The sequence below is a fragment of the Mustela lutreola genome, chromosome 18 (genome assembly GCF_030435805.1).
Source record: "Mustela lutreola isolate mMusLut2 chromosome 18, mMusLut2.pri, whole genome shotgun sequence".
Classification (NCBI taxonomy): Eukaryota; Metazoa; Chordata; class Mammalia; order Carnivora; family Mustelidae; genus Mustela; species Mustela lutreola.
Window position 1 is genome coordinate 14,635,986 of NC_081307.1, and position 20,813 is coordinate 14,656,798.

General features: G+C 35.2%; 1 protein-coding gene across 8 annotated transcripts in view; it reads right to left on the reverse strand.

Moving 5' to 3' along the window:
* The window catches only part of WRN (WRN RecQ like helicase), a 144,628-nt gene that overhangs the window by 67,227 nt on the left and 56,588 nt on the right, over nt 1-20,813 (reverse strand). For all 8 annotated transcript variants that reach the window (XM_059156399.1, XM_059156397.1, XM_059156393.1 and 5 more), the window contains 8 exons: nt 20,580-20,645; nt 18,244-18,379; nt 16,858-16,933; nt 14,785-14,852; nt 14,395-14,503; nt 13,400-13,468; nt 10,677-10,759; nt 7,207-7,313 (listed from right to left, as the gene is read on the reverse strand). In XM_059156399.1, coding sequence (XP_059012382.1) covers nt 7,207-7,313; nt 10,677-10,759; nt 13,400-13,468; nt 14,395-14,503; nt 14,785-14,852; nt 16,858-16,933; nt 18,244-18,379; nt 20,580-20,645 — 714 coding nt within the window. The remainder of the gene's footprint in view (nt 1-7,206; nt 7,314-10,676; nt 10,760-13,399; nt 13,469-14,394; nt 14,504-14,784; nt 14,853-16,857; nt 16,934-18,243; nt 18,380-20,579; nt 20,646-20,813) is intronic.

Consider the following 20,813-nt stretch of genomic DNA (forward strand, 5'->3'; position numbering starts at 1 on the left):
TGGTAGTGAAAAATAACTGGCTTAAAGTCAGATGCCTGAGTTCAAAACCCACCTTTGTCACTAAGTAGATGTGAGATTTTGAGCTTGTGATTTCACTCTTAGCTTTGGTTTCCTCATATGTAAAGTGATAACGATTACAGCAATCTCATAAAGTCATGGCGAAGACCGAATGATGACACAATGTGTAACATGCTGAGCATGATGCATGGTACACCGTAAGCACTCGAAAAGTTTCAACTATTGGGGCGCCTGGGGGGCTCGGTCAGTTAAGCATGGGACTCTTGGTTTTGGCTCAGGTCATGATCTCAGCGTTGTGAGATGAAGCCCCCCACCAGATGCACTACTTCAGATTCTCTCTCCCTCTCCCTGTCCCTCCCCACTTGTACACTCTCTCTTTCTCAAATAAATATATAAAATCTTTAAATTAAAAAAGCATTAACTATTATTGATGTTGTTATCACAACCACTGAAAAGAATTCTATACAAGAATTCCAGAGGCATGGGCATCACTCCCAGATTTGCCACTGACTTTGGCAAGGGCTCCTTTTAGCCTCAGTTTTCTTCACTAAAATATGAGATGTAGAGGGTTACGTGATGTTAGACTCTCTTTTAACTTAAAAACTCCCACTTTACCATTAGAAACTCCCTAAGTCCATGACCTGTAAGCAGTGAAAAATCAACATAAATGCAGTCTTTCACTCCCAACATTCTGGAAGTTTGCAGTTAAGAATGCTGCTTCCACAACTAGAAAACAGAATAAAGTAAGGGCATATATTAAACTTAAAGGAACAATGGTTATTTATATTCACTTCAGAAATGAAGAGAATCTTTTATAAGTCTGTGGTGCCTTATGACGTTTAAAACTTATAAACTAGAGTGAAGCCTGGATATAACACACAGGCCGGCTAGGAGAAAGATGATCACACATCCTGGTTTCCAGGGACACTCCTAGTTTATCCTGTCCTCACAGCAGAAATACTGACACCTTGCAGTCTCTAACTTTCAAGAGCAAACTGATTTGGACAATAAACTTATAGCATCACTTAGTTATATCAAGTTCTTAATTCATCAAACTCTTACTCTTTAAGTAGGAAAATTCAGTCTCTTTGGAAATAAGTACCAAGTTTTGTTAAAAGAAGCAAAAACCATAAATTAACCTTGTGACTATAAATTTAGGAATGGTTTAATCACAGGCTTCAATGGTGCAGCATCCACACATTCAGAGAACTGTAACTGTTCCATCTGTTTCTAAATTTGGGTCATGTTGCTAATTCTAACTCTGTACTACATAATATCATGCTTCATTCATTCGTTCACTCATTTCAAGAAGTTAGCATTCACATTATTCAAGGAGTGTCTACATATGCTATCTATGGGAAAGGACTGGGGAGGGAGGAATGGAAAGAATTAACATGTCTCATGGATATCACAGTACATTTTACTAGAATTTTACAGAATCTTAAGACTGATACAGAGCTTTCCGCATCGCTGCTCTTTCTGAAACTCACTTTGTCTGATTCTCTCCAAATGCGAATCTTTATGCCAAGTGGTTTAGTGATTTCTTTGCTATTTTTAAACTTACTGAAATCATATGGTATGAAGCTGCAACAGTTGTCCCAGTGTAATCGCAACTGGAATGAGGAGAAAAACACTGAGAACAGTGAGGAAAATAAGAGTCCTACAACCACCAGGTGGCATTTCTCACCACTTAGCTAATCAACAGGACCCATGAAAACACTAGGGGGAAAAGGTTTTCTCAGCCATTGCTTGACAAACACCCTGGGCTATACTGAGTCATTGCAAGAAATGAAAATGATCCAATAGAGTTCAAAGCCAGACATAATAAAAGATTTAATTCACCACTGAAAAGTGTTTAAGAGCTGCATAAAATATTTAAAACTCCTCTAACACAATCCTCTTAGAATCAAAGGCCTCAGGAAGGATTACAGAAAGCAATCTTCCTATTTTCCAAAAGCTTACTTTAAAACCATTCTAAATTAATGGAAAGCAGTCCTTGAGGCACACTGAGCCTCCTGACTTTCACCATACAAATATCTTGTTTCTCTATTACGTGTACTATTAACCTTTCTTTATTATTTGTACTGTTTCACACATCATATACTGTGTTCCACATACCATTTACTGTTTGATACTTTTGCTTCTACCTTTACAGGTATGAATCTAAATTCCTTTACTGCACCATGAGCTACTTCAGGGCAGAAACTATGTTTTATACTTATTTCTCATCACTTGCTTGAGATACCAGCACTGTGTTCCAGTGTGAAGCTATGGCCCACCTCTACCAGTCCCCGCTGGGAAAGTGACGTCTCTGATTCTTTGCTTTCTCGTCGGAATTCATTTATTCATTTACCCAAGTACTTACGGAGCTCCCATTATGTGCCCGGTCTTGTTCTAGATTATATGAACAAAACCATCAAAAACCTGTCCCCCATAGAGAACATTCTAGTAGGGACCCACAGACAAGAGACAAAATTTGATATGGTAAGTTAAATAGTGATAAGTGCTATTAAAAAATAACAAAGGAATATGAGGTATATCGAATGTTGGAGGGGGAAATTAATTTGAAATTTTTAATAAGGTGGCCCAAGAGGCATAAATGAAAAAGTAATACTTCAGTAAAAACTTGAGAGAAGTAAGGGATCATCCCATGGGAAAAGTATTCAGGGAAGGGCACCTGGGTGGCTCAGCTAGGTAAGTGGCCAACTTCTTGCTTCAAGCTCAGGTCATGATCTCATGGGTCCTGAGACTGAGCCCCATGTCACTGGGCTCCACACTCAGCAGGGAATATTCTTGAAGATTTTCTCCCTCTGCCTTTCCCTCAGACTTGCACACAGGCACGTGCGCATGCGCCCTCTCTCTCTCTCACACTCTCTCTAATAAATAAATCTTTTTAAAAAATAAGTATTCAGGATGCCTGGGTGGCTCAGTCAGTTAAGACTTTGCCTTCGGCTCAGGTCATGATCCCACGGTCCTGGGATCGAGCCCCACATCAGGCTCTCTGGTCAACGGAGAGCCTGCTTCTCCCTTTGCCCGCTGCTCCCCCCTGCTTATGCTCTTTCACACACACACACTCTCTCTCTGAAAAATAAATAAATTTTTTTTAAAAAATTTTTAAAAATTTAAAAAATAAGTATTCAGAGAGACGGAAGAGTGGGAACAAAGGCCTACTGTAGGAGCATGCTCCGTGTCTGAAGAATGTCAAGGAGAACAGTGTGGCTAGAACCAGCGAATGAGGAGACAAGCAGTAGAGAATGGAGTCAAAGACAAAACCAAAGACCAGATCACATAAGACCTTTGTCATGGCTTCTGTCATTATTTAGAGTGAAATGGTCACTGCTAGAGGATTTTCAGCAGAAGACATGACCTATCTGGCTTATTATTCCAAAAGGATCACTCTGGATGCTGTACTGAGACTGAAGGAGGGCAAGAGTGAGAACAGGGAGACCGACGAGGAGGCTGCTTCAATAACGCACCCGCAAGGGCATGATGGCTTGTGCCAGGGCAGTGACAGGGATCGAGAGAGAAAGTATTAGATTCGGTATATAATCTGAAGTCCTCAAAAGAGTTCCTCACTGTTTAAATGTGGGATGGAGTGTAAGAAAAAGAGAAGAATTGAACATATTTGGCCTGAACACCAGAAGGATGATCTGTATTAAATGACATGGGGGAAACTGAGGGAAGAGCACGTTTGGGATGGAGAGAAAATCAGAAAGCCACAGGACTAGGTTAAGTCTGAATTGCCTATTAAGCATTTAAGTAGAAAGATGCCAAGTAGTCAGTTACATTTATGTGTGTATGTATGTGTGTGTGTATTACCAAATGCTAGCAAGGAGGCAGAGAAACTGGATCACTCATACGTTGCTGATATCGACTGAGGGTGGGGATATAAATTTGGGAGTTGTTGACATATAGATGGTATTCAAACCATATGTTAGACGAAATGACCAGGGGCTTAAGTGCAGATAGGAAAGAGAACAGGTCAAAAGACTTCAGTTTCAGGCATCCTGATGTTAAAAGTGTGGAGATGAGATTAAACAAGCAGAGGAATCTCAGAATGAAGTGACAGGAAGGAAGGAGGAGAACCAAGATAATGTGCTATCCTAGTGAAGGTAACAGAGATAATAATCTTGCTGGCTTTTTGTGAGGCTTAACCAAAATGAAAGCATCGAACAGGGTCAGTCCCATAACTGGTGTTCAATTCAGTCTAGTTTGATTCAGTATATACTTGTTAATAGGTACATTCAAGGTTTTTGTGTTGGTTTGTTTTATTTAGTCTGCTCTAACCACATCTCTATGAAAAGAGCTACCAAAAAAAAAAAACAAACAAAAAAAACAAACTCTCAATTTTGCTACCTGTAAGCATAATCAATATGCAATGGAAATGAACTAGATAATTTACCAAAAGAATAACAATCTCGAATGCTTTTTCTTAGTTTACTCGTACTACTGTTAAATCTTGAACTCAGAGGAAATGATAGCTTCACTATTAACAGGAAAACCTAAACATAAATCAACCTTGTTTATTCATTCAAAACTAATACAATAGATTAGAGAACCCAGAAACAGATTCACCCACATATACCAAAGTGATTTTTAGCAGTGTCAAAAGCAAGAATTGCTTGGAGTAACTGGACATTATAGACATAATAAATAAATAAATAAATAACCTCAATATAAACCTCAAACCTTAAACAAAATTTATTCAATATGAATCCTGGACTTAAGTGTAAAACATAAAGCTATTAAAATTTTGGGAAAAATCATAAAAGAAAATCTTCAGGACCTAGAGTTAGGTGAAGAGCATAACAAAAGTTGCAAGTGATAAACTGGACTTCATAAAATTAAAAATCTCTGCCATGCGAAAGACACTGTAAAGACAATGAAAAGGCAGCTACAAATTGAAAGAAAATATATATAAACCACATATCTGACTAAAGATTCATAGTTATAATAAAACACTTTCAATAGTTAAAAAAAAAATACCGATTAGATCAGGCATTTCACAAAAGAGGTAATTAGTACATGAAAAGATGTTATCATTAGCCATTAGAGAAATGCAAAGTAAAAACAACAGGATAGGGGCACCTGAGTAGCTCAGTATGTTAAACGTCTGTTTTCATCTCAGGGTCCTGGGATCCAGCCGCAGGTTGGGCTCCCTGCTCAGTGGGGAGCCTGCTTCTCCCTCTCATCCCTACTTGTGCTCTCTCTCACTATCTGTCTCTGTCTCTCTCAAATACGTAAATAAAATCTTTTAAAAAATTAAAAAAAAACAGGATATAGGCACTTGGGTGGTTCAGTCGGTGGAGCATCCAACTCTTGGTTTCGGCTCAGGTGTCGGGCTCCTCATGCAACAGAGTCTGCTTGAGATTCCTTCCCCCACACCCCCGTCCCTCTTCTCTTCCCTTTTCTCATGCTCTCTCTTGAATAAATAAATAAAATCTTAAACACACACACACATATACACAAAACAGGATAATACTCCACACTTAATCAAAATGGCTAACATAAAAAATACTGGTAACATCAAATGCTGGCAAGGATGAAGAGAAATGGAGTCATTCAGACATTGCTGGCAGGAATGTAAAATGGTATAGCCAAAATAGTTTGGCAGTTCCTTAAAAAATTAAACATGCACTAAGTATAGCACCAGCTACTGTATTCCTGGGCATCTACCCTAGAGAAATTAAAACTTATGGTCACGTTGTCTCACCAACTGAAGGACCTTTGGGTTGTACACAAATATCACAGCAGCACTGTTCATAATAGCCCCAAAGTAGAAACTACACAAAAGTTCCTCAACAAGTAAATGGTTAAACAAGCTGTGGTTAAACAAGCTGCAGCAATACAAAGCAACAAACTTGACTTACACTCCAACTTGGATGGATCTCAAGGGAATTATGCTAAGTGAAAAAAAGCCAATTCCAAAAAGTGACATACTGTATGATTCCATTTATACAATATTCTCAAAATAAAATTATGAAGATGGAGATCAGTGGTCACCAAAAGTTAGGGTGAAGGGTGGAAGGAGAGGTGGGCGTGTCTGGAAAAGGACAGCAGCTCCAGGAACCTGATGCTCATGGAGCAATTCTGTACCTTGAATGCAGTGGTAGTTGCACTGATCTACACACAGGATAAAACTATAGATAACACAAACACACGTACTTATAAAACCAAAAAAATAAGGGTAATCTGTGAAGGAGCGCCTGAATGGCCCAGTCAGTTAAGCATCTGGCTCTCGATTTCAGCTCAGGTCGTGATCTCAGGGTTGAGGGATCAAGCCCCTCATAGGGCTCCATGCTCAGCAGAGAGTCTGTTTGGGATTCGTTCCCTCTCTCATCCCCCCACTCATGATCCCTCTTTCTCTCTCAAATAAATAAATAAACTTTTAATTTAAAAATAAAAGAACTATAAAGACCATATCAATGTCATATTCCTAGTTTTGATATTGTACATTGGGGAAACTAAAAGGTACACAGAGTCTCTGTACATTATTTTTTTTAAAACTGCCTATGACTCCATAGTTTTTCAAAAAATAAAATGGTTGCCATTATTGTGAATTTATAAGGTGCTCATATAAAACATGCCATTCATGTAGAATACTCATGTAGAAATCTGCTATTCTTTATGATTAGGGAAGAAAGTAGAATTCTGGTACTAAAAGCTTTATTAAAACCTCTCCGGAATAGTTCATTTCTCATGTTTTCAATATGATGTAAGAAGAGGTAACCATGCTTTCACAGCATCCGAGAGTAAAAGGACACACACATAAGAGCTCATGGAATCTAAACATGGTTCTAAAGTCGAGTCTGTCTTCTACAGGTCAAAGTTGGTCCATAGACGGTTTTGTTACTGCCCACAAGACAACAGTTTTACATTTTTAAAGGTAGTGAGAAAAAAACAAAGAAAAATGTGACAGAGACCATACGTGGCCTATAAAGCCTAAAATATTTATTACCTGGTTCTTTCAGAATAGGTTTTCCAACCCCTGCTTTATAGTATACCTCAATAAATTACATGCCAACCTTAGAAGAAAGCCAAAATTAGAGTTTTTAAAAAGTCCTTCCCTTGCTTTCACAACCTATTTGCCCTTTCATAGAGAAGTCTTCAGCCTTCTAGCAATTCCCCAATCCTGGACTCTCCTTTGATAAGAACATCATCTCAAGACGTTGCACTTGACAAACTTACTGATGGGAGTATCGCCTTTAAGGAGCCCAAAGTTCGGAATGAAATTCTAAAGTCATGTCCCCATTCAGAAATACAGTGAGCCTCATCCACAGCAATAAGAGTAATACCTACAAAAGTGAAAAACATAAAAATGGGGGAAATAAAGTTCAAAAAAAAGTCATAAATTCATCTAAATCAATATCACCTCCACTTAGAATATATAAATACTACAGAAAGGAGAAAAAATTATTCTAATCAAAGTATATGCTTCATATAAAAATATAAGCGTAAATGACATCGGGTAACACCAAAATAATCATCATGAGAACAGAGGATGGGAGATATATGGGTAAAGGTGTATGGATAAAAGGAAACATTTATATATTATTCAAACAACATTATTTATTAGATTTCAGCTTTCATCATTATTCCTCAAAGAAATGAATTACTTACTACTACAATGCCCTCAAAATGATCACTCATGAACCATTTGCAATGACAATGCCTTAAAAAAGAAGAGCTGGTTTTCTTTTTCCCCTTGGTAATACTTTCAATTTTATCTCATGAATTAGTTACCAAAAGAGATTAAAGAGTACATTCCTACTGAGATGAGGTGCATTATCACTGTCCATGACCATCACATATCAGACCACCGAGAGTTCCTCTGGAATGCCAGTATTGGAAGACAGGATGATAGCTGCATTTTCTAGTGTAAAATGGTAAGAACTAAAACTCGGTATGTACAAGTAGGTAAGAAGGAACAGAACTCATTCTTTCTTCCCCGATCAACCCCCCCACTCTGCCCCCATACCATACACCCACACTGAAACAGAATCAATAGTGTATAGTAATGCATTTCAGAAAAGGGCTTTATTGTATAACAGTCCATTAAAATGTCCAAAGTAATGACAGTAGCACTTTTGCCCTGTATTATCAAATTAATACTTGAGACAAAAATAATTTTTCCATTAATGTAGATGATCATTACTTGATAATTGAATATTAATGACTTTCTGCCATTAGGGGGGTGATGATGAATATGTGCTCTAGAGTCAGACAACCTGGCTCCACCACCAACATTGTATTACCTTAAGCAAGTTATTTAAGCTTCCAAGTGTCAGTTTCCCACAAATAAAAGGTAAATATAGTAGTACCTAACATTTTTTAGTCACTCTAAAGATTAATTTAGGTATAAAATACTAAGATAGGACCTGGCAAAAAAGGCAACTCAATAAAAACAAAACAAAACACCAAACAATTATTATTAGAGTCATTAAATGCCTACTATGATCCAAACACTTCTCTCTAGGAAAACATTAATAAGATGTACTCTATAACCTTGAGAAGCTCCGAATTCCAAAAGAGGAGACAGACAAGCAAACAAACAATTATAATTCACTGAGATTACAAAATACAATAGAGATGAAAGAGAAAGCAAAAATAAATAAATAAATAAACCTACTAAATACGAATACAGGCTGATTAGCAACAAAATTCTCTGGCTGCTGCTGCATAGCTGGGAAAAATTCAATGTTACCACTAATTTTGGCTTTAGAAACTAAATGACCCAAATTTTAAATTAGGTTAAAACAAACATGATGGCTTCTCTTTTATTTTAAAACCCTGCTAAAAATTACAAGTTTAACTACCTACCTCTTAATGAAGCTGAACTTTGTCCCTTAGCATCAAATGGAGCTTTTGCTAACTTTACTTTAAATTTGCAAGTCCAAGTGTCTGCCCAAGTCCTATGCATACTTCATTTTGGCATATCTGCCATTCAAGCCTTATTTCTAAAGTCAAAAGACAATTATAAGTGTCTTTGCTTTTAAGGAGTCTCCATATAAAATTATGTTTGCTGCTTCTGTTATATACTCATACTACTTAAATAATGTAACATAAAAAGCATAAATCTGATTAGCTAAATGTCAGACTACCATACAAATAGTATTCTGAGTAGATTCATTTTTGCAAGCATTTTACAACTTCCTACAAATAAAAGCCGAAGAAAAAAATATTTCAAAAAGAATTTATCCCTTTTTGCTCAACATTGAGAGTCAACCCCCCAAAAAAAGGATGTTCATCCATCCTATGCAGAATATTCCTAATGATGGCAGTATTCATAATTTAATCCATTACAAAAAATAAAAATAGAAATTAGAACTAGCTGTCAAAGGATTTAAGTAAATACTTAAGCTAACAATTAATTAACCCCACCCCAGAAACAAAGCAAGTATTAAAATGGAACAAAACATATCCAGCTTACCAAGGACACAAATCCTAACTTTTGATATAAAGCCATAAAATACATATATCTAGGGTAATTAGGCTTAATCCAAAGTAAAATATCATTACGAACTTCATACAATCTTATAAGAGACACACCAAATTTGTCTTCCATTAAAGACAAAAATATATTATGCCAATAAGGGATAAGAAATTGATAACACATCACTGATAATGTATTTAATCAAATGTTAACTTCTGCTCTGATTCTTTTGTTCGTATTTAATATATACCAAAAATTTACAAATTTGTTTTCATTTTATTGTTACAAAAATTATTAAATGCATTCCTAGAGTTATATGCTACTAAGCAACAATGAAATGAGATGTTGCCATGTTGAAAATTAACCTACCCAGAATATTGTAATATATAACTATACAATGAGATCATATAATATTAGGAAACTAAAACTGGTTAGTTCAACTGAATGTTTCAAATAACAGTACCTATGACTGCAATTTGTGGGTAGCTTAGTCTAGCCATCATGAAGGAAAAAAAAAGACAAAAATTTTTGAAGTACAAAAAGGGAACCAGCTATGGATTAATTCTGTATTCACATTTTCTAGGAAATAAGCTCTGACTTACTATCTTTTTAAAACCATACTCAATAGTGGGAAATAATCAAAGGTAGTATGTTTTCCAACCCTAACTACATATCAGATTCACTCATGAAAAACTATAGGTGCCAGGGGCCCACCCCAGGCATGTTGAATCAGAATTTTCAAGGTTGGAGGACACTATATTTTTCTAAAGTTGTTAAAATGATTATCACGAACAATGGTGGAGAACCACTACTGTGATTTAATTTAGATTCAGAATACAGAAAAAAGAAATTATCATTTTACAGAATCTAAGATTCAACATTTATTCAATAATACATGTAAATCCCTGCTATCCCTGCTATGTGCCAGGTACTGCATTAGGGCATTTTTTTTTCCTCAAAAAGTTTATAGTCCAGTGAAAGAAAAGAGATATATAAACACGCAATTTATAATACAGGAACCTGATTTCTACAGCAGAAGGACTTTTAGGTACTACGGAATAAAACTGGAAAGACATCAAGTTGGAAAGTCAGAGACTTCCTGGAGGAAATACTGTCTGAAATCAACTTTAAAAGAAGTGAAATCCAATATCCAACCACATATTTAACTTTAAAGGATAACTGAATTAAGTCAGTACTTACAAAAAGATCCTATGGTACCACTTACCAATATTAGCCTGAAGTTGCTGGAGTAGGCTCAAGTTACCTGAACAGAATTCTGGAGTTAGGTATACAATGCGGTATTTGCCTCTGTAAAAATAAGCAAACAAAAAAGAAACAGGAAAGGAAATATACTATACTAAAGGAAACAATCATCCAGTGAACTACAACTTAAAACCGTAACACCTGACAAATTTTTAAATGATGCATTACACCACTTAAAACTAAACAAACGTTCTATGTATGTATATATTCACACATATTAGTCCTCTGACTACTTCAACAAAGCAAAATGAAAAGTGGCTCTCAGGGGGTACTCAGCACTAAGGTGACATTAGAAGCTATGTTCTAATTTCCAACAGTCTAGCCCCAAAACTATAGTGTTTGAGTTAAACAATCAAGTCTAGGGTAAGTCATTTATGTGCTGGCAAACCACCCACATAGCACCCTCCTTCTTGGAGAACTACAACCCATCACCCTCCCACTGACTCCCTATGATTAAGCCCATAGCACCCATGTTTCTCCTGTGTATTTTGTTCTCTTGCCTAAATACATCTTCTTGGGACAGGGTTAGCAACTGTATCGATGTCAAATCAATTAGTCTCTGTCCTAGATTTTGGGGGTCTGACCAAGAAACAACCAATCAGTCCCTGCCAATGGCAAGACCTGTAATATTTGAAAAAAGTTGCTGCAGAGTGGTCTTCTCCATCTTGTGACTAGAAAAGTGGAAAATGCTCATTTCCTCAGAAGAATAAGGAAGACACACAGAGGCTATAAATAAAAGAAAGCCTTATTGTATTCTTGATACCCAATTCCAAGTCTCTTCCTAAGGGGTAGATAACTTGTGTTCACTGTGATCCACGAGACATTCCTATATCCAAAATTCAGTATTTGCTTAAGCTAGCTTGACTTTTTTCTGTTCTGGGCAGACAGAATCCTAACTAAGACAATGTTGGTAATAGAGGTTAGTAGGGCATTAAAAATATATAGTCTCCTTTTCATTCTACCAAGTGAAAACATAAAGTAAAATAGAATGAAAATTAATTTCCCTTATAAAAAGACTTCAAAATATTTCATCTACTGCATGGTAGGCATGGCACTTTCATTAGGAATTAGGAACAAAATAGATATGCTTTTAATCTCATGAAATTATTCAATATTCTAATTCACATTAAAAAACAGTATAAATAACAAGCTCTGATGTCAAACTGCCCAAGGTTTGAGTCTCAATTCAACTTCTTATAAGCTAAGTGATCTTAGCTAAGTACTTAACTTTAGTGTGCCTCAGTTTCTTCAGTGTAATATAGTAATAATAACTATAAGGACAGAGGCACCTGGGTGGCTCAGTGGGTTAAAGCCTCTGCCTCCATATGAAGTAATGTATTCACCAATTAAAAAAAAGGAACGAACTATTGATACATGTAACAAGATGGATGAATCTCAAAGTAATTATGCTGTGTGATCTACACCAGACAAAACAAGAGCACATATTATAGGACTAATTCTGTTTATGTACAATTTGAGGAAATGCAAGCTAACCTAGAGGGACAGAAAACAGATTCATAGTTACCTGGTGAGTGGGGTAAAGAAGGTAGGAAAAAGAGAGGGGGATGGATTACAAAAGGAATGAGCATACTTTGAGGATAACAGATATACGTGCATCATCTGGACTGTGATGATGGTTTTGTGGGTGTTTATATGCCAAACTCATCAAATTAGATATATTAAGTATGTAAAAATTATTGTATGTCAATTATACCTCAATAAAGGTAATTTATGATGTTGAAAGAGAAAGAAAACATTCAAAAAAACTTATAAGAATGTTCATAGCAGCTTTATCATTAATAGCCCTAAACTACAAACAGCTTAGGCATCTCCTGATAAGGAAATGAAAAAAACAAACTATCGTATTTTCATACAATGACATAGCACTCTGATATATTTTTTAAAAACCACGGATACATACAACATGAAATATTCTCAAAACCTTTTGCTGAATGAAAGAAGTCTTACAGAAAAGTTCATATTGTATGACTCCATTTATATGAAGTTCTAAAACAGGCAAAAGTATGGTAGGAAAAAAAGACAGTGGTCTGCCTTAAAATGGAGAAAGAAGGACGGACTGGGAAGCGACATGTACAAGCTTCTGGAGCGAGAGTAATACTCTATACCCTGATAGGGGCTTGGGTGATATATTTGTATGAATTTATCAAAACAATAAATACATGTATATATGTGTGTTTACTAACAAAATACATGTTAATCTATATAAATACACACAAATTTTTGTGTATGTTCGAAATTTCATTCTTATTGGGAATTAAGCCATTTAGGACTGGTGGGGCAAGAGATCTAGAATCCAGTCCCCGCTCAGCCATTAACTCATCGAATGACTTTAAGCAAATTATTTTCTCTGGGCCTCAATTTGCTCCTCTGTAAAAGGAGATACCTACTCTCCTAATTCTTGTTCAAAACCAAAATTTTAAAACAATATGACAATGCTAACTTCACAGTCCAAGAACTAAAAATAATAGATTTAAGTTTGAAAGATTTTTAAATTGAACAATTCTATAAATGTACTATAAAAACAAAGTATATTTTTAAATCATGAACATTTTGTCCACAAATTAAATAAAAATTTTTATATAAAATTTTAAATAAATTATATATTTTTATATACAATTTTGTATAAAATTCTCACATACATCAGAAACCATATAAATTACTCACGATTTAATATCTTCTAGAACATTTTTTGACTGTGCTGATCCCAGAAAACAAGCTGGAATGTTGGACATTCTATAAGAAGAAAAACAAGTATTCTTGGAGCCATGTACATACTACATAGATCAACTTCATTGTTAAGGACTAAGGAAATACAATGAACAGTCCTCTTCTTTGTAATCCTCACTCTTTTTGTACCTCATTAATTTGATAAACAAATTCCTCCAAAGGCAGTATTAGAAAGAAGGTTGTTGGGGCACCTGGGTGGCTCACTTGGTTAAGCGTCTGCCTTTGGCTCAGGTCATGGTCCCAGGTTCCTGGGATTGAGCCCCACTTCGGGCTCCCTGCTCAGTGGGGAACCTGTTTCTCCCTCTCCCTCTGCTCCTCCCCCTGCTTGTGCGTGCGCGCGTGCACTCTCTCTCTCGCTCTGTCAAATAAATAAAACCTTTTAAAAAAAGGAAAAAGAAAGCAGGTTGTCAGGGCAGGTTTTTCAGAAAAATTGCAAGCTCACATTAAAGAGGTTTAAAATTTTTCTGTAACTAAAAATTATACTTCCATGTATATACTTTATACCAAGCTAAAGAGCAAGGGTAACTAAAAGAGAAAAGAATTTTGAGATATGGATGTAAACTGGCTTAGAGTTTGCGGTTACAAAAATTTTTATTGAGACCATCTGGTAGCCTTGGACTATAAAGAACTCAAGAAAGAAGATAAGTTCTTCCACCAAAGAGTCATTTATCACTAAAAAAGACAGAGCAACATTCACAGAAATGTGTTACTGGGAACTAGATTTTAACATACATGATAGGTCACATGTTTCCCTCATGAAAGAAAAAAAGGGTGATAATGTAGCAATGAAAACATTACCAGGGCACCTGGCTGGCTGAGTGGATAGAGCCTGCAGCTCTTCATCTTGGGGTTGTAAACTCAAGCCCCACATTGGGTGAGTGATGACGTAAAAATGGAAGGAAGGAAGGGGGGAGGAAGAAAACATTACTTACTTAAGCTGGAGGACTTGGTCTTCCATCAAAGAAATAAGAGGAGAGATGACAAGGCCTATCCTGCCTGAATACACAGCAGGGTACTGGAAGCACAAACTCTTTCCATATCCTGGAAATAAAAATAATACACTGATAAAAATAAAAATAAAGCCTTGGTACTTTCTTCCTACAATGTACTTGTGTGAGATGAACAGTCCCTACTAACATGCTATCCTCCTAAGAGCTAATTTCTGCATAAATTTGAGCATCTAATCTCAGATTACTCTCTTCTGTATTTTATACCATTTGCATTTGTATTTATATTTTGAGAGTGTAATAAAAGATCACACATTTAAAAACCTTTAAGTTTTATATTTTAGAGGACTAAGTTACCGCTTATGTACAACTTACCAGTTGCCATCACAACAACATTATCTCTCCTTTCTTCCAAAACAGAATGAATCACCTTCCACTGAACCCTGGAGGGTAAAAAGCAAAAAGGCTATTTTGTTTTACTAACAAGAAACCCAAGGACAAGTGGAAAAACATTTAATTTTTTCACTACCTCTAACAGAATTTCTTTTTCTTAAAGACTGTATGTATATATTTTATTTTATTTTTTTAAAGATTATTTATTTATTTGACAGAAAGAGATCACAAGTAGGCAGAGAGGCAGGCAGAGAGAGAGGGGGAACCAGGCTCCTTACCGAGCAGAGAGCCCAACGTGGGGCTCGATACCAGGACCCTGGGACCACGATCCAAGCTGAAGGCAGAGGCCTCAACCCACTGAGCCACGCAGGCGCCCTATTTATTTTATTTTAGATTGTATTTATTTGTTTTATTTTAGAGAGAGCATGCACGTGAGCAAGTAGAGAGAGAGGGAGAGAATCTCAAGCACACTCCATGCTGAGCACAGGCCATCAAGGGGCTCGAGCTCACCACTTGAGATCACAACTGGAGCCAAAACCAAGAGTCATAAGCTTAACAGAATGACCCACCCAGGCACCCCTCTAATAGAATTTCTTTTACATTTTTGAGCTTCAATATATTGACATAAATTTATTGATTAAAACAAAAGAGGGACAACTGGATGGCTCAGTCAGTTAAGCATCTAACTCTTGATTTTGACTCAGGTCATGATGTCAGGGTTGTGAAATGGAGCCCCATATTGGGCTCTATGCTGGGCATGGAACCTGTTTAACATTCTCTCTCCCTCTCCCTCTGCCCCTCCGGGCACTTGCATGCGCAAGAAAGTGCAAGCACCCTTTCTCTCTCGCACTCTCTCTCTCATATGTGTGTGCACATGCTTTCTCTCTCTAATTAATTAATTAATTAATTAAAGAAATGCTCCAGAGGCCAGGATTGCCTGAAAAGGGACATGAGGGAACTTTCTGGAGTTACTGTAATGTTCCATATGCACATTTAAGGTTTGACCATCTTCTTGCATGTAAATTTTCCATCAAAAGATTACACCATAAATATTTAACTACAGTTAATGATTTATACACTGAAGTACTTAGAGAGATAAATAATGATGTCCAGTCTACCCTGAGATGCATTTTTTAAATTAGGTAGATTAAAGAATGGATAGAGAGGTGATAGATGGATATAATGATAAAGCAAGTATACTAAAATGTTGAATAACAGGTATTCATAGTAAAAAAAATTCTTTCAACTTTCCTGTACCTTTGAAAATTTTTTTAATAAAATGTTGAGGGAAAAATCAATAGGAAAGGTGATCTTCTGATGTGCTGATAATGACCTATTTTTTTCCTTATGTGAGTCCTGGTTACACTGGGTGCTTGTAAAAGTTCATTGATCTGTACATTTATGTGCACTTTTCTCTATGTAGGACATAGTTTAATTTAAAAAAAATTAAGATCAAAGAAGAAGAAAGAAATGTTTCCATGGGTTAAATTTTAAATTTGCAGAATAAGAAAAATGCAGTCTAGGTTTTAACATTCTTATTAGTTTTATTCAAAATTACTTGTTCCTCACCTCATTTTTATTCACCTTATTTTAATACTTATAAATGTGCCCCTTTAGACATAAATACATTTGAATATATTAAAACTGATAAGATTATCACTATTCTTCAAACTGTTATCTCATGAATTTCTATTATCTCAGCATGCTTTGTACAGTAAGTTGTATGAAATAGACAACACATACTTAATGAAAAACAAGTCAACATTAAGTTAAGATTAATTTATTAATGTGTTTAAACTAGTATCTATACAGAACTCTCTATGGTAAAGAAAATCACTTTCCTCTCATAAATATAATTTGTAGATACAAATTTTAAATAAATATTATTTTAAAATAACTTTGTAGTTATTTTAGTCACTTACAGGAAATGCAGTGTAGAATGTATAAACTACAGTGAAGTTTTGCTATTACTATTAAACAGATGGATTATTTGCTATTTTTCCTTTGTGAAGAAAATTGTAAATATGCAATTTAATTAACTGAAATTATACTCACGGCTTAAAACTGGAATGGCCAAAATAGATCTTGAGGAAATTAATTTGGCTTGCATTAGGTCCTGGTAATGAATGGTCTTAAAATAAGATGAAATAGTCATTTATGTTATAATACAAGTGATAGGGAATGCAAGTTTTATTTCATCGACTTCTTTTAAAGAATACAGTGATAAGTACCAGACATCTCTGTTTCCTGTCTTTTAAATCCAACTAATTCAGTCCTCTGGATACCAGTCATGATTTTAGTTACTTTGATTATTACCTAATACTAAGGATTATAATTTTGTACTTCTACTACAAAATGATTCACACTTTGTCAACACTGGAAGAGAACAATGTTTTAGAATTTGCTAGTTTGCTATAGTGCTAAAACCTAACATTCAAACCCAACCATGGCAAGCGACATACCAATGCAAATTTCATAATACATCCAACTTTAAATTAATAGTAATCAGAAATTACATTACTACCACAAAGAAATCCGCAGATAAAATTACATCTTCATTTTAGTTAGCTGTCCACCAAATCCTTGACTGCAACTCTAAAGGCATAGAACAATGGAGTTACGTTGATTTTATTCAACTAATTTTTATTTTCTACGCAGGTTGAACAGTTCATGAGTGGCCAAGGCAGAGCAAAGCAAAGAATCAAGACCACTCATCTACAAACAAATGAACATTCATTATTAGATTTCTCAGCTTTTAACAATTCTAAATAGAGAGCTAAATTGATTTGGAGATGTTATGCCTTCATTTAATAGAAGAAAACAGAGTAACATTTTCTTTAACATTTTCGTGTACTTTCCACCTACAATATCTATTTTAATTTTCCCACACTGTAACACTGACAAATATAGCTCTTGAGGAGTGTTCTACTTTATGAGAAGACCCCGTGATTTGCTATAACAAATATTGTCACTTACACTTAAATAATAAGAGGTTCATTTCACAGATTCCTAACTATAGTTAGCATACACAGTATGAAAATCAGTCCATTTTGCTGCCTGACATTGTGCCATTTGTTTGAAGGAATAAGTTCCTAAAAAACAAACAGCATGTATCTATGCCTTTAACAATAATGTTTATTAAGTAATTATTCTTAATAATGATTTTCTACTATTTTGACAAAATACAAAATTCAGGAAGAAAAGTTTCACGTCACCAAGTGCACCAAATACCACAATGCTTCTATCCCTCTACTTTCATAAATGGTAAGATTGTTGCTTTATAAAGACCAAACACCAAAGCAGCTAATGACAAGGTTTTAGGACCTCATTAATTACACGCCACAAAATCCTTGCCTCCAAAATGTTTAAAAACTAGATCCTAAATTCGAGGCAGCAGTAGGTAGGAGAGGTGAGTCGTTTCAAACATGTTCCAGTGCTTACCTGCACCCTCCTTTTCTTCTTCAATAGCTTCAATCTCATCTTCGTCATCTTCAAAAGGAACATCCGGATTTCTTTGCATGTCTCTGCATTTTGAATGAACTGGATCTGCCGTGCCAGTATTTAGGTTTTCTAAAGACTGAAAGTTTAAAAGCAATCTTAAAAGCAAAACCATTGACAGTGTCGCATCTTTTCACCCAACACAAAAGAAGTATTATTAACAGAACCTACAATTTTGTTCAAAGCTGGCAGATGTGCAACCAATACCACAAAAGAACATGTGTGCTCTAGTTTAAATATGTGTTCAAGAATGGTTTCTAAGGCATAAGGCCAAAGATGGAATACTTCCAGCATAAACAGGGTTCGTTAATAGCATATCATAAACTGCCTGTGGGGCAAGTTATTAAAATTTTGAATAAAATTTGATTTTAGAACTTTTTTTCCTTTATCATACTTCGGTGTTTTCAACTGTCAAGAGGTACATGTGAGTTTTACTGATATTTTTGAAAGGAGTTTCTCCTATCATGTGTCAGTAAGCAAACAATAAATGTGTTTCTGTGAATTATGTGAATACGTTTATGTGAATTATGAAAACAATAAAAGATGCAAATTTTAAGAATGGAATATTACAAATGTGAATAAAGTTGCTCTTTATTTTGGCTTGACAATATTGGATTTTCTCCCCTAAATGAAGATTATCTGTTTAAAGAACATTAGGATATTTCAAAATTGTTTCATCTGTACAGTTTTTTACTGAAAAGAGACAGAAGGATTATTAAACCACAGTTCTCATTTTCTCGTTTTATTAAACCTTCAATTTAATAAACTTGACTTTCATAGTTTTCTAAAAAGCGTATTCATTTCAGGCCTGGGAAAGAAAAAGAGTGATTCTGTTTCTGATTTTTTATTCAAGTCAACAAATATACTTAGAAAAGCATTTTGAAAATAAAGTTCTCTCATATGGGCATCCAGATTGCCTTCTAAGAGGTTCAATATACAATTTAAGTTTGTGGAAGTCTGCAAGTGTCCTCTACATGTGCTACTTGAACAGCACTCCTCAGAGAAATGGTTAATCATAGAATATGATTTAGTATTTATGTCCTATTATTACTATTAGCTAATATTTATTAAACACTTAGGAAATGCCAGGCTCTGAACAAGCTCTTCACAAATAACACCTTAAATAATAACAGCTATTAACTGAGTATTGAAAAGACTAAGAAACATGCCCAAAGTCACAGAGCAAATAAATGGAGACGCTGGGATTTAAACCCACATCTAAATTCAGGCTCATATTCCTAGTCACTACTTAGTGACTCCTAATCACTATATTCCTAATCATATTAGGACTATGATTCCTAATCACTACCTACTATTCCAGTTCATAATGAAGAATAAGGAACCTAATCTCATTTCGTTAAAAAAAGAACAAAAATTTCACATCAATCTAAAGATGAGGAATAAAAAGCATGAATAACAATGAACTTTTGTGTTTTTCTTAATTTTCAATTAATCTGAAATTTAAGATTTTCTTATTGTCCATCCCTGGTTCATCCCTGGTTCATTCCTGACAAAGAAACTGGAGGTTGGGTATAACGGTAGAAAATTTATAATTACAGGGGCACCTGGGTGGCTCAGTGGTTAAAGCCTCTGCCTTCGGCTCAGGTCATGATCCCAGGGTCCTGGGATCGAGCCTTACATCGGGCTCTCTGCTCAGCAGGGAGCCTGCCTCCTCGTTCTCTCTCTTTCTGCCTGCCTCTCTGCCTACTTGTGGTCTGTCTGTCAAATAAATAAAAATCTTTAAAAAAAAAAAAAAAAAGAAAAGAAAATTTATAATTACAAAATAATATTTTCAACTTTGATAATAAATTAATGGAAAATGAAATAATTTAAAACATTAGAAAATGATATATAATATATCCATAGTAACTAAAGCCAAAAGAAGTAAAGAAGAATATTGAATGTATACCAACAGAACTCCCAAATAAAAGGGGATACACATGGATGGGAAGAGAAAGAAACCTATTTCAATAGAAGAGGGAAAAATCACTACCAACATTCCAGGAAGAGATTAAAAGAAGTGACCTGACAAGAATATGTTTTATAATATGTAAGAATTAGTATACTACTACTAAAACATTCATAGGCCATATAAAGATGTAAACAAATATGAAACGGAAACAATAAATAAACGGAAATAAATAAACGGAAAATAAAATCTAATGGTTATATAAATGATAGTAATCTCATTGTGGGGGGACATTTAGAACTAGGTAATATTTTACATAATTGTCCTTTTTGAAAGAACTGGAAGTAAATTTTCATAATTTCAAACATACCTTAATCATCTCCATTTCTAAATCTTCATCACTTTCAATTACATAAGATAGATCCTCTTCTTTATCCTTAGAAGATAAATGTTTTAAAAAATATTTTGAACATTAATTTTCCAATATAATTGGCCTCATACCCTGTTTTCTACAAAATAAAGTTCCTATATACTAGATATCTGTAGACTACTTCCTCTTCTTGCCTAATAGATAAATTTATAATACCTATTTACGTGGTTATAT